The sequence below is a fragment of the Phyllostomus hastatus genome, unplaced genomic scaffold, assembly GCF_019186645.2.
Source record: "Phyllostomus hastatus isolate PE091 unplaced genomic scaffold, TTU_PhHast_1.1 phas_scaffold_216, whole genome shotgun sequence".
Lineage (NCBI taxonomy): Eukaryota > Metazoa > Chordata > Mammalia > Chiroptera > Phyllostomidae > Phyllostomus > Phyllostomus hastatus.
The window spans coordinates 20,650,151-20,670,316 of NW_025334018.1; the positions used below are offsets into that span (position 1 = coordinate 20,650,151).

General features: G+C 50.8%; 2 protein-coding genes across 2 annotated transcripts in view; one reads left to right on the forward strand and one right to left on the reverse strand.

Moving 5' to 3' along the window:
* Window positions 1-120: 120 nt before the first annotated feature.
* Window positions 121-8,899, reverse strand: LOC123804645. Its single transcript, XM_045817017.1, has 4 exons — window positions 8,873-8,899; window positions 4,136-4,330; window positions 1,230-1,367; window positions 121-907 (listed from the first exon to the last, which is right to left on the reverse strand). Exons 1-4 carry the CDS (start codon window positions 8,897-8,899, stop codon window positions 326-328), a joined length of 942 nt encoding a protein of 313 aa, XP_045672973.1. The 3' UTR covers window positions 121-325.
* LRRC39 (leucine rich repeat containing 39) overlaps window positions 7,765-20,166 on the forward strand; it is a 16,910-nt gene continuing 4,508 nt past the window's right edge. Inside the window, exons 1-6 of the mRNA XM_045861734.1 lie at window positions 7,765-7,919; window positions 10,445-10,637; window positions 14,123-14,228; window positions 15,915-16,071; window positions 16,609-16,745; window positions 19,333-19,478. Coding sequence (XP_045717690.1) covers window positions 10,525-10,637; window positions 14,123-14,228; window positions 15,915-16,071; window positions 16,609-16,745; window positions 19,333-19,478 — 659 coding nt within the window. The 5' untranslated portion in view covers window positions 7,765-7,919; window positions 10,445-10,524. The remainder of the gene's footprint in view (window positions 7,920-10,444; window positions 10,638-14,122; window positions 14,229-15,914; window positions 16,072-16,608; window positions 16,746-19,332; window positions 19,479-20,166) is intronic.

Here is a 20,166-nt window from a genome sequence, read left to right on the forward strand (position 1 = left end):
TGCATTTATTATACATTTGAATAGTAAACATCGACCGTATACCGGGCAGGCTGCCAAGCCCTGGGCACACGGTGCCTACTCTCCCTTGTGGTCCCGGCCTGTGTTGGGGTTGCATTCTGGGGGAGGGGACTGATGCTAAATCCTCATAAAAGTAAAACGGAATTACACCCGAGTGGAAAAGCAGGCCACGATGAGAGCGCCTCGTGGAAGTTGCCCAGCCTGTCGGGGGGGTCAGCAGATGGCTGCACTGTAGCTAAACCATTTCCCGTGGACAGCATTTACGGGTCGTGATGAAGATGCCATGATGTGAAAACGTCCTCCTCACTCAAAGCATGTGCCACCTGGGAGAAATGGATACGTTCCACATTCCCCTGACCGGCCGGCATCGCTGGTACAAGGGGCTGTTGACGTTCCCAAGAAACGGTGGAGCTGTCTGCTCTCCCCCAGCCCCCGCCTTGACCGTCTTGTCTTCAGTTTCCACTGCTGAGAATTCAGGAAAAGGCCGCCCGCCTCCCACCGCAGGGGCCTGTGGGCAGGAGGAGTCCCGGGGACCACGGGAGCACGGCGCACAGCCGAGCGGACCCACGGGGCTGCACACCTCGCAGGGGAGAAGCCAGGAGGCTGGGAAGCCCTGCGTGTGCGCGAACGGGAAGCCAAGAGCATTGTGGGCAGTGGCCCCCGAGGACCTCGGGCTCCAGTCACCGAGCAGAGCGTTCCCCTGACTTGGAAAAGGGAGCCTGGCCGGGAAGGAGGGGGCAGGACGGAAGCCAGGGCCGGCGTTAACTTCCGCTCTGGAGGTCAAGGCGTCCCTGGGTCGAAACGGCCACGTCCGTCTCGGGCAGTGCGCTGCCCTGGCGGCGTGACCCAGCTCTGGCTCAGGGGCTCCCTCGGCCTCAGGTTGGAGTTCCTGGAAACACAGTGTCAGGTGCCGGGGATGCTGGTGAGTTGAGGCTGTTTGAGGGGTACCTGTCACTAGGGCTAAAAGGCGGACAGCTTCCACGTGCCGGTCACTTGAGAGGCCGCCCAGGCCCGCACCGTGCAGCCCCTGCAGAAAGGGTTTGGGCACTGCGGCTTCTCCACAGCAGCAGCAGCAGCTCGTTTGAGCAACGGGCTGTTAGTTCGTCCCAGAGCAGGGTCCCACCGCCATCCTCCTGCCCGCCCCTCTGCCTCGTGAACCGTGAGTGGAGGCACACTTGACCTGGAACACTGCACTCTCTTACCCAGCCTACCTTCACGCACAGATGCAGGCTCTGCAAGACCCAGTCAGTGGGTGTCCTCAGAGTCAGGGGTGCCTCCTTAAGGAGGGGGAGGTTCCAAGGCTGCTCTGCTCCCTGCCTACGGCGGCCATCCCAGGCGTCCCCGGGCGCCTGCAGCCAAGCACAGGGCGGTGTGACAAGCACATGGGTCTCCGTCCTCACGGTCTAGGCCTCACCTTCCCAGATGTCAGGCTTACAAGACACTCGGACACTCTGGTCCTGAGCCTCCGTCACAATGAGCGAGTGACTCCCGCTGGCTGAAAACAGCACACAGTTTATGTCCTACGTCTGTGCCTTGGCTGGGAGAAAGCCCGCATGAAAGTCCCTTCCTCCTCCGGACCTCTGCGGCTCCCCACGTCTGGGTGGGCCTCTCGCTCCCTCTCCCCCCCCCCCCCCGCTCGTCCCGGGCCTCCCTCAGTGATGTGGGCAGGCAGGTCTGTCTTCGCTGCGGGCGTGACCCTCATGGCCGCCCCAGCTCAGTGGCCTGGTGCTCGGGACGTGCCAGCTGACGCGGGCTCTGTGCCCTTGGTATTTTTATGACGTGCTGAGAGCGCACAAAGTACAGCCAACGACCCGGCCAAGGGTGACCCGGAGCCAGGGTGGCCCCGAGGCAGCCCTCGTGCCCAGGGAAAGCTCAGGGCGCTTCGCTGGCCACCAGGAAAGGCGTCTAGAGGAGGAAAAGGAATCTGCAAACCTCCTCCTCGTCGGTAAGACCTTCATTCTACATGTTTGGCAAAGAAGAGTTCTTTCTGCGTGGAGTGCGTCTGTTTGAGAATGCACTAGAATTCTGTGGTTAATCAGCCTGTTTAGTGTTTTCTAGCTCCTTGGAGATTTAGCAGAACGTGGGTCACCATTTTTCCTTTTAAAATGTTTATTGTAAATGATCACGTATGGCATCCTAACGTACAACTAAACAAAGCAACGATGCGTCTAACGCCCAGCGGGAAAGCGCACGGCCAGACTCAGCCACCTCACTCACTCAGGTGGGAAGACCTTGCCCGCAGCAGAGGGGCGCCCGCTCTGCCCAGAACAGAACCGGCCTGACTGACCACCTTACTGCTCCACTGACCTACGTGCAGCCACCCTCAGGGAGAATTCAAGAAAGCAACTGCTTCCGTATCTTTAATCGCCACACTTGAACACTGTGATTATTACTGTTCTTGTGTTCTCATTTCTAGCTAGCTTCACATAACGTTTTAAATGAAGCACCTTCACTGATGATTTTATTTACTAGTCACGACAACCTTAGGTACTGTTATTCGTTTATTTCAACGACGAGAGAGAGCAGCCCTGGCTGGTGTGGCTGAGTTGGTTGGAGCATCGTCGCAAGGACTGAAGGGTCATGGGTTCAGTTCCTAGTCAGGACACCTTACCTAGGTTGCAGGTTCGATCCCTGGTTGGGGCACGTACAGGAGGCAACCGATTGATGTTTCTCCTCACACCAACCTCTCTCTCAAAAAAAAAAAAAAGCAATGAGAAAATGTCCTTGGGTGAGGATAAAAATACATACATAAATAAAATAAACCCTTGTTTGTTTTTCTTGTTTGTTTTTTACTGTTATTGACTATATTTTGTATGTTTTACATCCTCATGACTATCTTGTAACTACCAATTTGTACTTCTTTTTTTAATATTTTATTTATTTATTTTATTTATTTATTTTAGAGAGGAAAGGGAGGGAGATAGAGAGAGAGAGAGAGAAACACCAATGTGCGGTTGCTGGGGGTCATGGCCTGCAACCCAGGCATGTGCCCTGACTGGGAATCGAACCTGGGACACTTTGGTTCGCAGCCCGCGCTCAATTCACTGAGCCACACCAGCCAGGAAACCCTTGTTTATTAGAGAAGGAGCAAGTCTCAGAGAGGGTGACAGCCAGCCCTGGTCCCACAGTAAACGGCCGACCCGTCCTCGCAGTCACCTTCCCAGTCACACCTGCCCAGCTCAGCAACCTCAGCGTCCCCGGACACGGCCTCTCCCGAAGTTCCCGCCCCCACCGTTGCCCAGATTAGTGTTTAAGATAAGTTGTTCCGTGAGGTCAGTTCTTTCCTGGGCGAAGGGCGGGGGGGGGGGAACGGAAGCGTGGGCCGCTGTGCCGTGTGCGGGCCCCAGAAGCGGGGGCGGAAACCACGTGACCGAGTGTCTCCTGCAAACCAGGCACCGCGCCAGCACAGACCCGCGTCTCAGTCCTCCTGACGGCAGTCCTCGGTAACAGTAACGGCGTCGGTGAGGGCCGGGTCTGGCCACGCCTGAGAGAGACCCAGCCCAGCGGCAGCTCAGACGACAGACTCCCGAGTGACTGACTGTCCTCAGCTGGTGGGGCGGCTCTGCCCCACTCAGTCCTTACAGACCCAGGCTCCTTCCTGCCTTGTGTCCTGCCGTCCCTGCGGCATCACGTCTGTCCTCACTGTCCGGGCCCACATTCCACACGGCAGGGCGGAGGGACTGAAGGGAGGTTCTCTCGGACGGAAGATTCCCGGAGGCCGCCCCGGCCACTCCTGGTGATCGGGCTTCCTTCCCCTCTGCTCGCCTGCGGTCACAGTGTGCGTGGCCAAGGTCTGGCCGCATCGCCCGCGCAGGGGTCACCGGGACAGTGAGTTCCCTCCGGGCCCCCTTCTCCCCTGTGCTCTAGGCACTGGTGTTCACGCTGAGCATCTCGAGGTGACCGTGCATTTCCGTGACATCAGACAGACCGGGTCGGCTCTGAATTATTGATGCTGAACCTGAGACAGTTCATCGTTCGCCCATCAAAACAACCCTGGCTCCCGTGTCTTACAGCACGCCCCCCCACCCCCCCCCCACCCACCCCCCGTTTTAGCACGCGCCGGAGGGATGTGGCTCCTGAATGCCTGCGAGCTCAGACGCAAACGATACAGACTCACCCAGAGGCAGGCCCAGGACTGAGCCCGGGGCTCCAAGCGCAGGCTGGCGCGCCCGCTGGCCGGGCCCTGGCTGGAGGAGTCCAGGCCGCGGGCTGAAACCGAGCAGGGGAATGAATGTGGAGCCGGTCCAGAGGACAGCCACAAAAACAATGGGAGCGTGACGAGAATAATCGCAGCTGCAAAGAGACCTGCTTTCTATTTCGGGCTTCCACGGCGCTCGTTAGCAGGCGGAGCGTGGGGAACAGCTGCCGTGGGTGCCGACGACCAGGACGGAAGCACTGCGGACGGGGCAGAATTTAGGGCAGACACTGGGGCAGGGTCGGGCAGCCCGAGAAGGGCTCGAGCTCGGCCCGGCCGGGGAGCACGCGGCACCCTGTCCCCAGCCGCCGCGTTCCCAGAGGAGCCGGCACGCGGCGGGAGACTCGCCGGCCCGCTTCAGTTGAAGCTTACAGCTCGTTTATATGTTCCACGTATGTAGTCAGTAGTACTAAAAACCGTGGTGAGAGAGGGAACTTTTAAAGGGGCTGGTCGTTTTAAAATGCAGTAAGAGCCCTGGCTGGCGTAGCTCAGTGGATTGAGCGCGGGCTGCAAACCAAAGCATCGCAGGTTCGATTCCCAGTCAGGGCACATGCCTGGGTTGCAGGCCACGACCCCCAGCAACCGCACATTGATGTTTCTCTCTCTCTCTCTCTCTCTTTCTCCCTTCCCTCTCTAAAATAAATAAGTAAAATCTTTTTTAAAAAGTTCTTTAAAAATAAATAAAAATAAAATTCGGTAAGAAAGGAAAGGGGAAATAAAGTCAAGGTTATAAAGTCTGTACAGAAGTTTCGAGAGTGCAGTCGTCCGGAAAGAACTAGCAATTTAATTTCCTGGAAAAATGCAGCCAGCGTGCCAACCGTGGGAACAAAGGCAAGGTCACGGCGGGCCGGTGTGGCGGCGTTCACACGGACTGCAGGGACGAATACAGACCGGCCCTGGACTAACGAGTGGGGATGTGAGACGGTCACACGGGGCAGGGAGGAGGCCACGGCTAGGCCGGCACACCGGCGAGGCTGCAAACCAAGGGCACCACAGACCGCACATGAACCTGTCCTTGGCCCCCGATGTGTTGCTGGCACAAGATTAGACGGGCCGTGCTTGGACAGAGCAGGACAAACTGTCACGGAGGCGGCATAATTTTTTTTTAAAAACCACCACTGTTATTTACGGCACTCGGTCTCCTCCTAGGTGTGTGAATGTTAGAAATATTGATGTGTAAATGCAAGGCATTTCAATTTTAATAGAAGAGTATTTTTTCCATCTGATGTCTCTCTTTGGTTGTAATTCTCCTCCTACTTCAACTCCCCCATCCCTTTCTTTTTTTTTAATGTTTTCTGCAAAGAGCTGCATTGTTTCCATTTGGGCCAGTGCAGGGGGAGGCGCCAGGGTGGTGAAACAGCTGCCTCCTGGCTGCAGGGAGAGGCTCAGGCAGAAGCCAGACCCCAGGGGGATGCAGAGGGGACCCTCCACAGTCTCCTAGTCGTGCTCGACTGACCGGAAGCCTCTCAAAGAGACCCCACCCCTCCCCGCCCAGCCCAGCCCAGGGCAGCCAGCCCGCAGAGGCAAGCCCCGAGGTCGCCCATCTTCTCGATGCGTTTCACCTGCTGGGCCAGGACGTGGCTCCCCGGGAAGTCACGGGGCTGAGGGGCCGAGGGGCAGAACCGGGGGCAGGGAGGTCCCCAAGGGCCAGGTCAGGTTCTTCTTCTGGACGGTGGCGGCTTCCGTATGTCCTGAGCGGCACCCTGCTCACTGTGGGGAGGCCTCTGGGAGAGGGTGAGGCCCCCTCGCTGGGTTTGCATCTTGAAGACATGCTTGGCACCCTGAGGCTTCCCCGGGCCGACTCTCAGAAGTGTCCCCTGTGCGGGCCACAGCGTCGCGGTGGCACCGGAAGCCCAGAGAGAGGTGGGTGCAGGAGGCCCACAGAGCGGGGTGACCAGGCAGTGGGTGGGGCCTCCCCCACCCAGGGTGCGATAATTCTGACGGATTTGGGAGCTCACGGTTGCTTGGAGATCAGGAGACAAGGTCAAAAACAGAGCCGCCTGGTCTGGGAGGCTGAGGGTGGCTGAAGCGGTTCTGAAGGTGGCGACTGGAAAAGAGGTTGGAGGCAGGTTGGGACTGGAAGAAGGGGTGCCCCTGGGTCTGTTCCGTCCAAACAGGTTGAAACAGGAGATGTTTGGGGCGGGGGGGGGGGCGGGGAGTCGCTGAGGGCACTGCCTGCAGTGCTTTCTAAGCACAATCAGAATTCTCACAATTCCACCTTTGTAGACATAAAGGGTCCTGCAGAGCAGTTTGTGGAAATGTGACAAAAGCAGATTCTGTGGGTGCCTTCTGACAGGCATACCGTCAGAGGCTGGGTCAGTACCCTAGGAATCAAGGATTGCCCAGGGACAGAGTTTAAACTCCAGTGTAGCCTTTATTTCTGTAGAAGTAAAAAGCGGTGCGTGGCCAAAAATACCTCACCCAGCATGTAGCAAGCCGGTGCAATTTTGCGTCATAATTGGGTGCATGGGCTGCAGGGTTGCTGTCTTCCCCTCCCCTCCCCTCCCCTCCCCGTCTTTTGAAGCAAGATTATACTGGCTTTTACTCTCGGCCCAGCCCGCCCAACCCTAGGTTTAAGTTGCTCGAGGAACCTGCATGACAGCCTGGCGGCTCCCACTAGGGTCCACATGGTTCCCGTAAGAGCTGTCGTCACATAGTGGGAAACGCCATGGCCACCCCTCCGTTCACAAGAGAAGTGAAGCGTCCCACTGGTGTTTTGCTTGCTGAGTGACCTGTCGTTTCTGTAGACTGACGGCATGTTTTTCTCCAGTGCAGATTTTAAAATCACTCCCAGTGAACTTTCGATTTCTGGCCAGTTCCCAGTAATGTAGAAGGAGTGGTTTTCCACTGTTGATTGGTTCAGGGAAATGGGGGTGTGTGTGTGTGTGTGACAATTCGGTATCGTTTTAACCACATAAATCCCCAGACGGTCTGTGCAAGGGCGCCCGAGTAACTGGCAGCAGTGACCGCCATCCAGGAAGAGGATGAAGTGGCTGGAGGTGGGCAGCGGAGGTTCCCTATCGCTTGAATTTTGTTCCATGTGCATACAGTACCAATGCAAAACAGAAATGCATACTTTTATTTAAAGAACCAGGAATTAACTCCGACCTAAGCCAGGCTGAAGAGAGAAAGGGTGAGGGCGCGACGAGTCTGACCTGTGGGTGTGGGAGGAGCTTGGGGCCCCTGTTTCCTCTCCTTGGCCACGCCTTCATTTTCCTTTTTTTCCCCTGAAGCATCTGTGCCTTCAGTTTAAATATTTAAGGATCTGTGGCTTACTGGGTAGGGTTTTGTTACCCCATACATACTCTCGTTTCCGAGTCTCTCTCTCTCGGGACGGGGCCATCCAAGTCCGTGCGATACCGGGAGTGTGGAAGTCAGGAGAAGGGGGAAGGGCTTGGGGAGGGGGGGGAGGTGTGTTCTGGCTTCGGGGCGCCTGTCACTCCAGGCGGCGTGGGCAGCGTGCTCTCACATACATGCATTCTCAGCTGATCCTTCGCACAGAAGCGCCACGTGACCCTTGCTATTCTCAGCTTTGTCCACGAACTAAATTTAGACCGAGGCTGGCATTACCTTTCACTTGGTTACCGACCGACAGAGGGTTCTACTCATTCGGAGCCGTGCTGGGAACCGTTCTGCCCAACACACGCCCTTCTGAGCTGATAACTGGGAACTTTGGGCACGTCAGTTTCTGCACACGCCGACGATGGTAAGTATTTTTCCAGAAAAAAATTTTTTTGTTCCCACTCTTCACATACAAATAGACTGCTGATGGTCCTGTGTCTATATTGGCTACAATGTACAACTAGACTTAGAGTTGGGTTTAAAGGTCTCTGTGGGGGTTTCTGGTCCCTCACGCAATTGTCATTGTCAGGAAGACAGACGTCCCTAAGAGTTAAGGAGCATCTGTTTCGAGACTGTGTGTCTTTCTTTTGACTTTGGGGAGCTGGCTTGCCGGTCATGCCATTGTCGTGCCCGCCTCACCGCCAAGCCATGTCCTGGCCCGTCACGGCAATGATGCAGGCAGAGCCCACAGTCCTATGCCAGAGGCCAAAAGCACGTAACGTCATTGTTCCTGTTCTCCTCTAAGGGGACTCGGACGCCGCGACGGGAACACTGTTGGCTGCCCAGCGTGTAATGGCAAATGAGGAAATGAATGAGCACGTATATGTCTAGTAAAAATTAGATAGTTGGAATTTTCTAAAACACTTTATTGTTTGATGAACAAATCCTTCAAGCAAACTGCAGCTTGACTGGGATCTGCCCAGACAGTCGGATCATCGGCGTCTGTATCCCAAGGTGTCTAAATGGCAAAAGATCTGGCTGTCTGCTCCGGGGCAGAGTGTGCGGGCCTCGTGTAGACAGAGGGACCCTCCCTCTCTCCTCGTGGTTTTCCGCACGTTGGCGATTACGTATCAGTCCTGAAGCTGGACACTTTTCCCCTCTGCGATGTGTTTCTCCTCCCTCTCTGTCTCTGCCTTGGTCTCCCTCACCCCACACACTGCACACCTTTACTTTGAAGAAATCAGTACTTCAGAGGTGATTGGTGATGAAAAGCAGAGTTCTTTACCCAGCGTCTCCCTACCACCCTAGAAGCAACATTCTGAGCATCCCAGTGGTTATCTCTGTATATGTCTTTCTCCCTTTCCCAAATGCAGTTACATGCTGCTTCTTGCCCATGCGAGACATTGTCCAGGGAGTTCACCCTGAAAGACACTGCCCGTGTTCTCCGACACCTCCTGGGGTTCTCTCCCAGTGGCCAGCATCTCTCTCGATCACCTTTGTGACTCGAAGCAAACACCGATTTCTTTACATCTTGTTGCATAAAGTGCCCGCAGTATCTGTTGACTCCCCACGTGGGCACTGAGATAAACACCAGGATTTTAGAAGCGGTGTTGCTTGTAGTAGCACGACTCTGAAACCCAAATATCCACATTTTTTAGGGGGTAAATCAGCGGTGGCGCCATTTGAGAGGTCACGGCCTGTCAGTTTATAAGGTGCTGTCCCTTCTTCATGGAGCTGTGTCATTGCCCACCCGGTGGCTACACCACCATGTACAGATGGAACTCAGGGTGTTCCCAATCTTTTGCTGTTATGAAACACACCGTGGTGAATCATTTTGTAGTATGTCATTTTACAGCTGAAAACATGTGTGGTATAAATTCCTGCCGGTGTGAACGTGCACTTGTGAGTTCGGTAGCAATCGCCCGACTTCCCTCCCTGGAGATGAGGACAGCGTGCACTGTCCCCTCTCCCGGGTGGGAGCGCTCACCTGTGCAGCTGCAAGAGTCCCCTCTCCCTTCCGGAAGTCTCTGTCCTTTCCCCGAGTTACAGCATCCCAGGGAAATGCTGCAAATGCTACATGGACGTGGTGATGTGGGCAGGGCGAGGGGATTAATTAGCTATAAATCGAATTCCTTCACTGTTGTTCATATAATTTGGTGAAAAACCAATACCATTCTTTCTAAGGCGAAGAACATTCCACCAGACGGATCTACCATAATTTACATAACATTTCCCAAGTATTGTTTTCTTCTCATTTCTGAGATTCGGGTCACAATCCTCACTTTTACCTCCATCCATTTGCAACGTATTTTACACAAGAGTAAACAACCCCAACACACACATTACCACTCCACAGAATTCCAGCCGGATCACATAGCTCATCCCAGGTGGCTGTCTTATTTTATATATCCTTTTTTAACCGTTTTCCTATAATCAGACATGTGAACGAGTTGCAGATTTTCTTTTTTTTAATTAATTAATTTTTTTTTAGAGAGAGGAGAAGGGAGAGAGAAAGAGATGGAGAGAAACATCACTGTGTGGTTGCCTCTCATGCACCCCCTACTGAGGACTTGGCCCTCATCCCAGGCATGTGCCCTGACTGGGAATCAAACCAGCAACTCTTTGCTTCACAGTCCAGTGCTCAATCCACTGAGCCACGCCAGCCAGGGCCGAGTGGCAGGTTTTCATTGTTGTGAATTACATAGTAACGGAGGGAGTGTACGTGGCACCAATACCTTGAACACACTGCTCATCTTCTTTAAGACACGGTCTTCCCATCCGTAATTTAGAGACAAGGAAAGAATCCAGGTCACAGTATTTGTGTGGCATGTAACGTGTACGAATAGTCTGCGGAACCTGGCACGGGTTCAGGAAACACGCGCTACTGTGACCGTGACGATCCTGAGTGGGCCTCTGAAACCCGCTGTTCTTTCCCCCCCGTGTCCGCAGGTCCTTTCTGAGAGGGCCCCTGGGACTCGGCTGTTCGGAGCTTCATGACGTCGGCGACTCCGTGACGATGCGGAGAAATCATGTCAGAAAACGTGGCTTGTCCGGGGGCTGTCACTGCTGTCAAGGAAATCTGGGAAAAAAGGATAAAGATACTCAATGAAGACCTGAAGCGAGAGAAGGAGTTTCAACAGAAGTACGTCGTAACGTGTTTATTATTTTGAGCTCATGAACACTCATAACCTTGTTCTAGAAAAGAGCCATTATGAAATGCCTTGTTATTGAACCTGGTGGAATTTTTTTTAATTTATTGAAAACGCAGCATGTACCCAAAGGAAACACTCGACTCAGTGGAGTGTGGCCCTGTGATGGGGACCCAGACAGTTCGAGTGTCTGTGCGTGAAACCGCAGTTATTGTAGGCTCTGTCAGGGCTCTGTTCGTTGGTCACTAAAGTTGGATTAGCACCATTTTGTCGACTTCTCAGTGGTTGTGCGACGTCACGGCCGCTAGGATCTTGGACAACATCTGGCAGAAGGTTCTGCAGATTCTCATCCGTGTGCCGGGCTGTGGGCTCCAGCCAGGGCCCCTGTAACCCTGACGCCTTGATTCGGGCCCCATTTAAATGGCTAGGCTCTCATGTCCTCCGCCTTCTTGGCGTCTCCTTACTTTCCTCCCCAATCGTGTCCAAGGTTCTACTGGTCTTGCAGGAACGGCCCCTGTCCACGCGGACCCCCCCATCGCCCCGCGCGTCAGGGCTGTCGAAGCGTCAGATGGTCTTGTGCGAGTCGGCACATTACAGTGGCTCAGGGGATGAGGAGGTCCAGAGGCGAGGCACTCCCAAAACGTCGCCAGCTTTGTCCACTCCACTTCTTTGGTCACCGTCCCCTGTGGCCCTCAGGTGACTTCCCTCAGCGTCACAGGGTGACTGGGGCACCTCCAGGCCTCACCACGTTAGCAGTAGGGCAGAAACCCGTTTCCTTCTATTTCTTTATTGGCCAGACTCGGGTCGTTTGTACACCCCTCACCCAGTGACCTTCCAGGGAATGAGACTGTATGATGGATTTAGACAAATTAAGGCTGATACCTGGGTTACTTGGGGGGAAATGGGAACACTTGAAAATAACCAGTGTTCTTCCAGCAAAGAAAAGCGGGGGGGACATTATTGTTTCTTTTTAATATTTTATTTATTTATTTTTAGAGAGGGAAGGGAGGGAGATAGAGAGAGAGAGAGAGAGAGAGAGAGAGAAACATCAATGTGCAGTTGCTGGGGGTCATGGCCTGCAACCCAGGCATGTGCCCTGACTGGGAATCGAACCTGCGACGCTTTGGTTTGCAGCCCGCGCTCAATCCACTGAGCTATGCCAGCCAGGGCTGGGGGCGGGGAGGGGGGGACGTTATTGATAAACAACTATATGTGTCTGACCTGGGTGGGGAGGGGCCATTCTCCCCAACCAAAGGTAATAACGATGTTGACCCAGAGAAGGGTAGTAGCTGTTTATTGTGCATTTACTGTTTCCTAGGCATCTGCTAAGTGTTTTCTTTGCACTGTCTCACTTAACCCTCTCACCATGCTGAAATGTGGTTTCATGATGTGGGTGAGACTGCATTATGAGAGAAAGAAAGCTAAAATAAGAGCACCCCCGACAAGAATGTTAGCTTTTCTGGGAGAAGTGGCCCAGGGCTGGAACAGCACGCCACGGAGTCAGATACCTGGGCTTCTGCCTCGTGGCTCACCTGCGTGTGGCTTCCACTCCCGAAGTCACCGCCTGGCCCCAAAGAGACACACCGACTGCAGCCAACCTGATTGATTCCGGCCTGCAGGAAAACATGCGCACTGCTTCTGCCAGCATCCAACGGCCGAGCTGCCCATGACCCCCATCTGGCTGCAAGGGGTAGGGGGTGGCTGAACGCCATCCTGTGCTCAGTTACATTGAGAGGGTGTATCATCGAGGAAGAAGAGGAGTAACAGATAACCGGGGACGATGAGTAGCTTCTGCCACACACAGGTGCTATTATGCTCTCCATTTTCAACGTGGGGAACCCAAGAGACAGGCCCAGTCACTTGTCAAAGATCAGATGGCTAATAAACGTGGGTGGCGTTCACACGCAGGCCATCCGACTCCCTGAGCGCCACGGGGGCCTCGGGGCTCCCCTTTCCCTGGATGGGCCCTGCCGGTGGAGAGCCACCCTCATGACACTGGTCGTGTGTACGGTGCACAGGCAAGATCGATTCGACTGGACAGGACTCCCAATAGATCCTACTCATTTTAAAAATGGCCATCAGGAATCACAACTGGGTTCTAAACGCTTGAATTTCACGTATCACGTATGTCTGGTTAATAATCATTTCATTTCAGCAGCTTTAAGTGCTCTCTGTACAAGAGTAAGGAGTGTGCATTATTTTCCCTATTGCATTGTCTTATTGTATGTATTTATTTTTACTTATTTTAGATGTAGAGAGAGAGAAATTTGTTGTTCCACTTATTGATACGTTCATTGGTTGTTTCTTGTCTGTACCCTGACCAGGGATCAAACCCACAATGTTGGTGTGTCGGGACGACGCTCTCACTCACTGCACTACCCAGCCAGGGCCCATCTTCTCTTTAGGCTTCATGACTACATTGTGTCTGGGAGGGAGGACGGTCTGTTAGTAAAATGTAAATTCCAAAAGCTGAGTCACACACACCTCTATGATCATTAAGATTAGGTCCGGACTCTGCCTCCTTAGCTCTGGGCCTTACACCAACCCCTAGGGCACTCACTCATTCACTCATTCATTCATTCATTCATTCATGCACCAAACTGCCATGTACCTGCTGGGAGCTCCTGGGATCACTGAGGGTAGACCCTCCCCAGATCTGCCCCCTGGATTGGGGGGGTGATAGAGAAGACAGATGCAAGCAGCTGTAATCAGCACACGCCACATCAGAGACTTCTGACAATCTTTAGGGGGGGGAAAATGAGAGACTGTTTAAGAAATTTAGGGGGAAAATTCTTTTTTTTTTTTTCACATCTAGACCAAAGCAGTTTTGAGCTCTGGAATCTTTACTTGGAATTTGCAAAATGCTGTCCTTCTAGGCACCCTTCCCTTAATCTTAAAACAATTTCATTGTAAGATCATTTGATAGTGTTATAAAACTTGATTTATGGTGAATTTACGTCTAGGCTGTTTCCAAAGTAAACGATATAGACTTACAACTTGTAGTATTGTTAAAAAAAATAATACATAAACAACCACAGCTGATGCAAATGGTGATACTGTGACACACCGTTTCAGTGAGGTCATTGTCAGGGAAGAAAATAAAAGAAAACGTCAACTGTATACTGAATTGCATACTGTGAAATGATTAGTTTTACAGCATGAAAATTGTATCTCAAGAAAGCTGTTGTTATAAAAAAATTTATGGAGAGTTATGATACTTTTCGAAGACATAAAAACAAGGCATTTGTGATGCTTAATCTTATTTAAAATTCTTATAAAATAAAATCTGGTTTCATTTCTAGATACTATTGATCAAGTGGTGGTTTCGAATGGGCCTTTCTTAATACAAAAGTGAGCACTATGGCCTCTCAGCCTTTTGGCGAAGGTCAAGTGTAGTGTCTGCTCTAATTTGTTTGCTGTAGAAGTGCCCGCTGCCTCTGTCACCACCCGAGAGCTCACTCTGCTTCCCGGTCCCCAGGCTGGTGCGGATCTGGGAAGAACGTGTGACCTTGACCCGGCTGAAGGAGAAGGTCACCAGGGAAAACGGGAGACTCGTTCTGAAGATAGAGAAAGAGGAATGGAAGGTAAGCGTTGCAAGTATTTTAATAATATTTGCTCTTCTGCCCTTTGCTTTTGCGGGGGAGTTGACAGAAGGACTCTGAGACCGTGTCATCGAGACTGGAATAGTTAGAAAGTCGAAGTTAATAATATACCCACATGAACGTGGGCACCATGAGCAACTGAAAAGAAACACAATGTCACTTTTTGTTTTTTTTGCAAAAATTGAATTTGCTTCTACTCCACCTAAACTTAAGTGAGTTGTAATATTTATTCTACTAATCCTGTTAATAGTTTCTAATTTTCCATAAAAAGATGACCATCTGCCTAGTGAAAATCATATAGCTTTTCCAAAGGAAATACTCAGTTAAAACTTCACAAAATAAAAATGGATATTAATTTTTTAAAGATTTTATTTATTTTTAGAGAGAAGGGAAGGGAGGGAGAAAGAGAGGGAGAGAAACAGATGTGAGTGAGAAACATCGATTGGTTGCCTCTCACACGCCCCCAACTGGGGGCCTTGCATGCAACCCAGGCATGTGCCCTGACTGGGAATCGAACCAGCAACCTTTCCATTCACAGGCTAGAACTCAGTTCATTGAATCTCACCAGCCAGGGTGATATTAATGTTTTTATTAGGTCCACCACCTGCTTTGTACACACACACACACACACAAGTGCTTGATTCCACTGGCTGGACTCTAGTTTTCACAAGGGCCTCTCTCCCTTGGGTCAGTGTGCATACAGGTGTATTTAGCTAGAGGCTTAGTTTCTTTATATTCTCTTTTGGCAATTTTAGGTTGAAAAGGAAAAGGCAGAGACTTTAGCTGAAACTCTTAAGATCCTTAAATTTTTTAAAAAATCTTCTTTAACACCATAAAATATTTCAAAATAGAAAGGAAAGAGAAGTTTGAATATTTTTTAAAGACTTATTCTTTTTAAAAAATAATTTTAAAAATTCCAATTACAGTTGATGTACATGGCAAAAAAAATATTTAATCAATTATTATTAAAATGTTTTGGGATTGAGCAAAAAGGAAAAAGAATTCATGGATATGGAAAAGTGTGGTGATTGCTGGGAGGAGGGAGGTATAAGGGATCAAAATGGCAATGGAAAAAATACAATAAAGATTAAATTTAGCCCTAGCTCATGTGGCTCAGTGGATTGAGCGCTGGCTTGTGAACCAAAGTGTCGCTGGTTCGATTCCCAGTCAGGGCACATGCCTGGGTTGTGGGCTGGCTCCCCACTGGGGGATGGATGAGAGGCAACCCCACACTGATGTTTCTCTCCCTCTCTATCTCCTTCCCTTCCCTCTCTAAAATTAAACAAGATCTTTTTAAAAAATGATTAAATTTAAAAAATGTTTTGGTTTCTCTGTGACTCCAATTACCCACCATTTCCTCATTTTCAGTAGCATACGTACTCTAGAAAAGCCTGATACAACAGAATCTTTAGGACACAGTTTTCTATGTGAGTGTGCTATTGACCAAAATACATTATTTTGTTCATTCTATTACTATCGGGGTAGAGGTTGATCAAAACAAAAAGTAAATAGCACACAGCATTTGGAACTATAACCTACCGAGGGAAAAAGATTGCGAGTGCTTTTCCAGATCAAGTCCTAACAGCTCCGCAATCAGGCTTCCACGCGGCACGGCCCCGAGGTCACTCTGGTGACACGGTGCCTGTCGCTCCCTTCTCTTGAGTTCAGACCCTTCCTGCTTCTCTGCTGAAACTCAACCAGCTGCAGGAGTGGCAACTGCACAGAACTGGTTTGTTGAAAATCCCTGAATTCATCGGAAGATTCCAGAGCCTCATCGTGCTAGATTTATCGCGAAACACAATTTCGGAGATACCCCGCGGGATAGGTAAGGGAGGCTGAGCCTTGTGTCTGATGTGTGGACCAGAGACCTCACGCATCCTCCATAGCCCTGAGCCCTGTAGCCCTGAGAAAGCTGTAGACGCCTACTCTACATTGATGATCTGGGGGGATCCAAGCTTCACGATTCACTGAGGTGATCCGGGATGAGATTTCAATGCGAAAAAAAAAAAGTCTCTTTGGAAGTATACTTGTATAGATTCTAAAACCAGTATTGCTGGTTCAGTTATTTCTCGAAGGGGACAGGTTGAAGACAGAAAAGAAAATCAGGAAGGTTTCTTAAAGGAGAAAAAAAAAGTCCTCAAGTGGAAAATTGGCCAGAATGCAGTACAGATAAAACAGAATGGAAAAAATGTACGTGTGCCTAAGGCACTGATACACCTGCCCTTTACCTGGCCAGAGTTAACCACCTGGCCAGTGTGAATTTATCTACGCCAAACCGGCTGGTTCTTAGCGCAGTAATACTTGGTGACTGGAAATATTATCGTCTATCCACCTGCTCTCAGTCGTGTATTACTTTTTGCAGGACTACTTACTCGACTTCAGGAACTGATTCTTAGTTACAACAAAATCAAGACAGTCCCCAAGGAACTGGGTAAATGTGCCAGTTTGGAGAAACTGGAACTCGCCGTCAACCGAGACATACGCGATCTTCCGCTGGAGGTGAGAGCGAGTCACGGGCCCACAGGTCCGCTTTCCGTCTGCCAGCGGCTTGCTGCTCTCAGCTGCGCGGCCCTTGGAAACCACACTAGTGGGGAAGATTTCATTCCAGGGGATACTCAGTGGAGGCTGTTTCTGGTTATTCTAAGTAGAACGTGTGGTTTCAATAGGAGTGGCCTCTACTTAGCATAAACATCTCTGCTGCTGTGGTTGGACAATTGACCCAGGAGGCCAGTGTGAGTCTGACTCATTTTGGTTCCCGGAGCTGGAGGCACAGCCTGGGTGGCAGTTGTGACTTGATAAATGCTAATTGAGTGAATAAACAATCACCAGGAAGCACAGACAGTGTGGTGCTAGGAAAAACTCTTTCGCACCACACTAGTTGGTTGTCCACAGAGTGCCTGATGTTTGAGAGAGGCCAAGGGATAGGATGTGCATTCTTCAGATCAGGGCAAAGTATTTCCTTTTTAGAAGTAGCTTCCCGGGCCCCCCCAAGTAAAAGGAAAGTAGTGGGCTTGGAGAGCCTTCACACTTGGATGTGGCTGGAGTTCTGAGGGTGTCTTATCATTGGCCAAGACCAAACCGGTCCCAGAGCCACAGGCACTTGGATTACTTTTCAAACACATCTGATGTTCTTCGAATCCGCAAAGGAAATTTCCGTGGTGCTTTGCCTTAAAACAATGACTTTGCAAGGTAATGGTTAGTAAGAATAATAAAATTCAAAATAAAATAGATGATTACCTTCTCCCTTTATATCTTGGTGAAAATAACACTTTTCTTTTTTCCAAACCAGTAAACATGTCACCAGTAACTTTTGTTCTTGCATGTAAGACACAGTTTGTATATTGATATCCATCTTTTCTTACAATAGTTCAACTTTAATGAAAAGTAGGCATTTGTTTATGATGAAAATGATGATCACAGGGACAATTCTTTAGGCCTACAAGAGGGCCAATAAGTATTTTATTTCTGATTTGTCATTCTTATGACTTTGTTACTAGGATTGGATCTGTCGCCAAAAGGCTGTGTGGGTGAGGCCATGGCCATTAACCTGTCTTTCCCTAGATCTCTTCGCTTAGAGAACTAGGTTTTAGCGGAACAACACTGGGCTGAGATCTGGAGCCAGGGCTTACTCGTACGATGGCCTTGAACATGCAACATTAAGCTTTGTATGTAACAGTGTTAGTGCGTTTTCAATCTTCTACCATCAAAGCATTCTAGCCCCACTGAGAAGTCAGTTGCGTGTGCCAGACACACAAACACACCTATGCTGATGTGAGGACAATCTCTTCATACTCTGTTCTGAGGCACTTTAAAATTTAGAAAGTCTGATAACAGATTTCAAAAAAGTGTTTTATTCACTGCTTGAATTCTAAAGTTAGAGAAGTATCAATTACGAGATAAGCCTTTCTGCTTTTTTTGCCCACACACACAAAAAACAGGGTAGTTGTGCATTTTTCTGTGTTCAAGTGGTGGATCCTGAGCGTGCCCCAACACAGAAATAAAACAGCACTTTCATAGCTCGGTGGAGAACTTCTAAATAAAAGTGAACGAAGTTCTCACATGTGGAAACTTTCACGACTGCCCTGTGGAAAGAGGAAAGACATTGTATGGCTTTGGGTCCATGGGCATTTGAGCACATGGCATCGTACAGCTTCGTCTGCTCTAGTTGCCCGGCCCGCCTAAGCCGCCGTGTCCCTGAAACGGAAGTCAGGCCCTCCCCTGGTGGAGCGGATGTCGGAACTTTTCATCACAGCTTCCTCAGACCAGGCGCGGGGTGCACGGACAACTAAGGGCTATTTTTAAATGAATAAACTAGAAGCGTCGATGTGAGTACAATTTAAACACTGATATTGAGAGAAAACTCCAGTTAAAGACAGATAAGTACTGTATCATAATCTTGGAGTAAAATTAAAAAAACATAGGAATATAAAATTATGTTTACAACAACATACATAATAGTAGTCTGCACATAGAGAAATACACAGAGAATACGTATTCCTGTATAGCAATCAGAGCATTAAAAAGGGCCTGGGAATGAGAGACGCCAAGTTCGGGAGAAGTGTGACCTCGGCAGAGGAAGAGGGGACAAAGGACACCGAGGGGCAGTCATATCAGTAGATCTTTTTTCTTCAGCTGACACATTGGTGCTCTGTTATTCTTCATACATTTTTATCGATGTTTTCACTTAAAAATAGAATTCCGAAACTGAACTCTGTGACTGAGACCCCGTGAGGTGGTTCAGTAAGAGGGTTATTTTGAATGTGAGTTTCTCCATGCAAATCTGGGCTCTAGGGTGAAAGGGAAACCTAATATATGTTTACCCTGAGAAGGGGGGTTGCGGGGGAACCTCCCCTGCCAGGCAGGTTCCGTAGTCCCTGGAACCTGGTTGTTTTGGAGGATAATTGTCTTTGAACAGATGGACTGTCTAGGAGAGAGTTCTCCACTTACCTGCAGGTCACTCAGGTTCATGTTGGTTTCCCCCCGTGACAAAGCAGAGCCCAAGCACACCTAGGTGTGCCAGGTGGGCCGTGAGCGCCCCAGCTCGCACTGCACCCCTCGCTCTGATGCACCTCACCTGCCTCCCCAGCTTGGCGGCCTGTCCAGTCTCACTCACCTGGACCTGAGCATGAACAGCTTCTCGGCCTTCCCTCCCGCTGTGCTGGACATGCCGGCCCTGGAGTGGCTGGACTTGGGTGGCAACCAGCTCCGACAGCTTCCCGAGACCATAGACAGGTAAGAGCAGCCGCCTTTCGTGCTCCCAGCAGACTCAGTGAGAAGGAAGACACAGCACCCAGGGCCCCTACGCCTAATTGGTCACAGCAGGTGCATCTAGAGCTACGGGTGCTACCATTCAACGGAAGGTTTCATTGACTCCAAGAAAAGGGGAAAAACTGGCCATCTGATGCCCACAAAGCGACAAGGACGTGCCATAACAGTGGCATCGCTTAGTGCACGCCAGACACTTCTGTGCACTTTGCACACAGACGAGGAAGCACAGAGATGTCAGCTATTGTGTTGCTCAAGGTCACAGTGAGTGTGCAAGCGAGGGTGTGACCCTAGGCAGCTGGCCCCAGAGTCTACCCGCGCTTACTTTGTCCTGCGCGGGCCCGTTGGTCATTGCCGATTCTTCCTGTAAGATGAATTCGAATCGGGCCGCACTTTGAGAAATCCGTGAGACTAGAGAGGAGTTCTAGAGCACACTGAGTTCGGTCCCAGCACCGCACAGGAGAGCGGAACGGCAGAGATCAACCCCGCAGCGCAGTTGCCCGGATAACCAGGGGCAGCGAGCCAGCCAACGGACAGGCGCACGGGTGAATGGGGGTCTTGGAGAGGGTGGCGTTTCCTGGGATATCAGGTTCACGAGATCCGGGGTTCTCATGTGATGTGTGACCGACTAAGCTCAGGCACCCCCGTTCCTTCT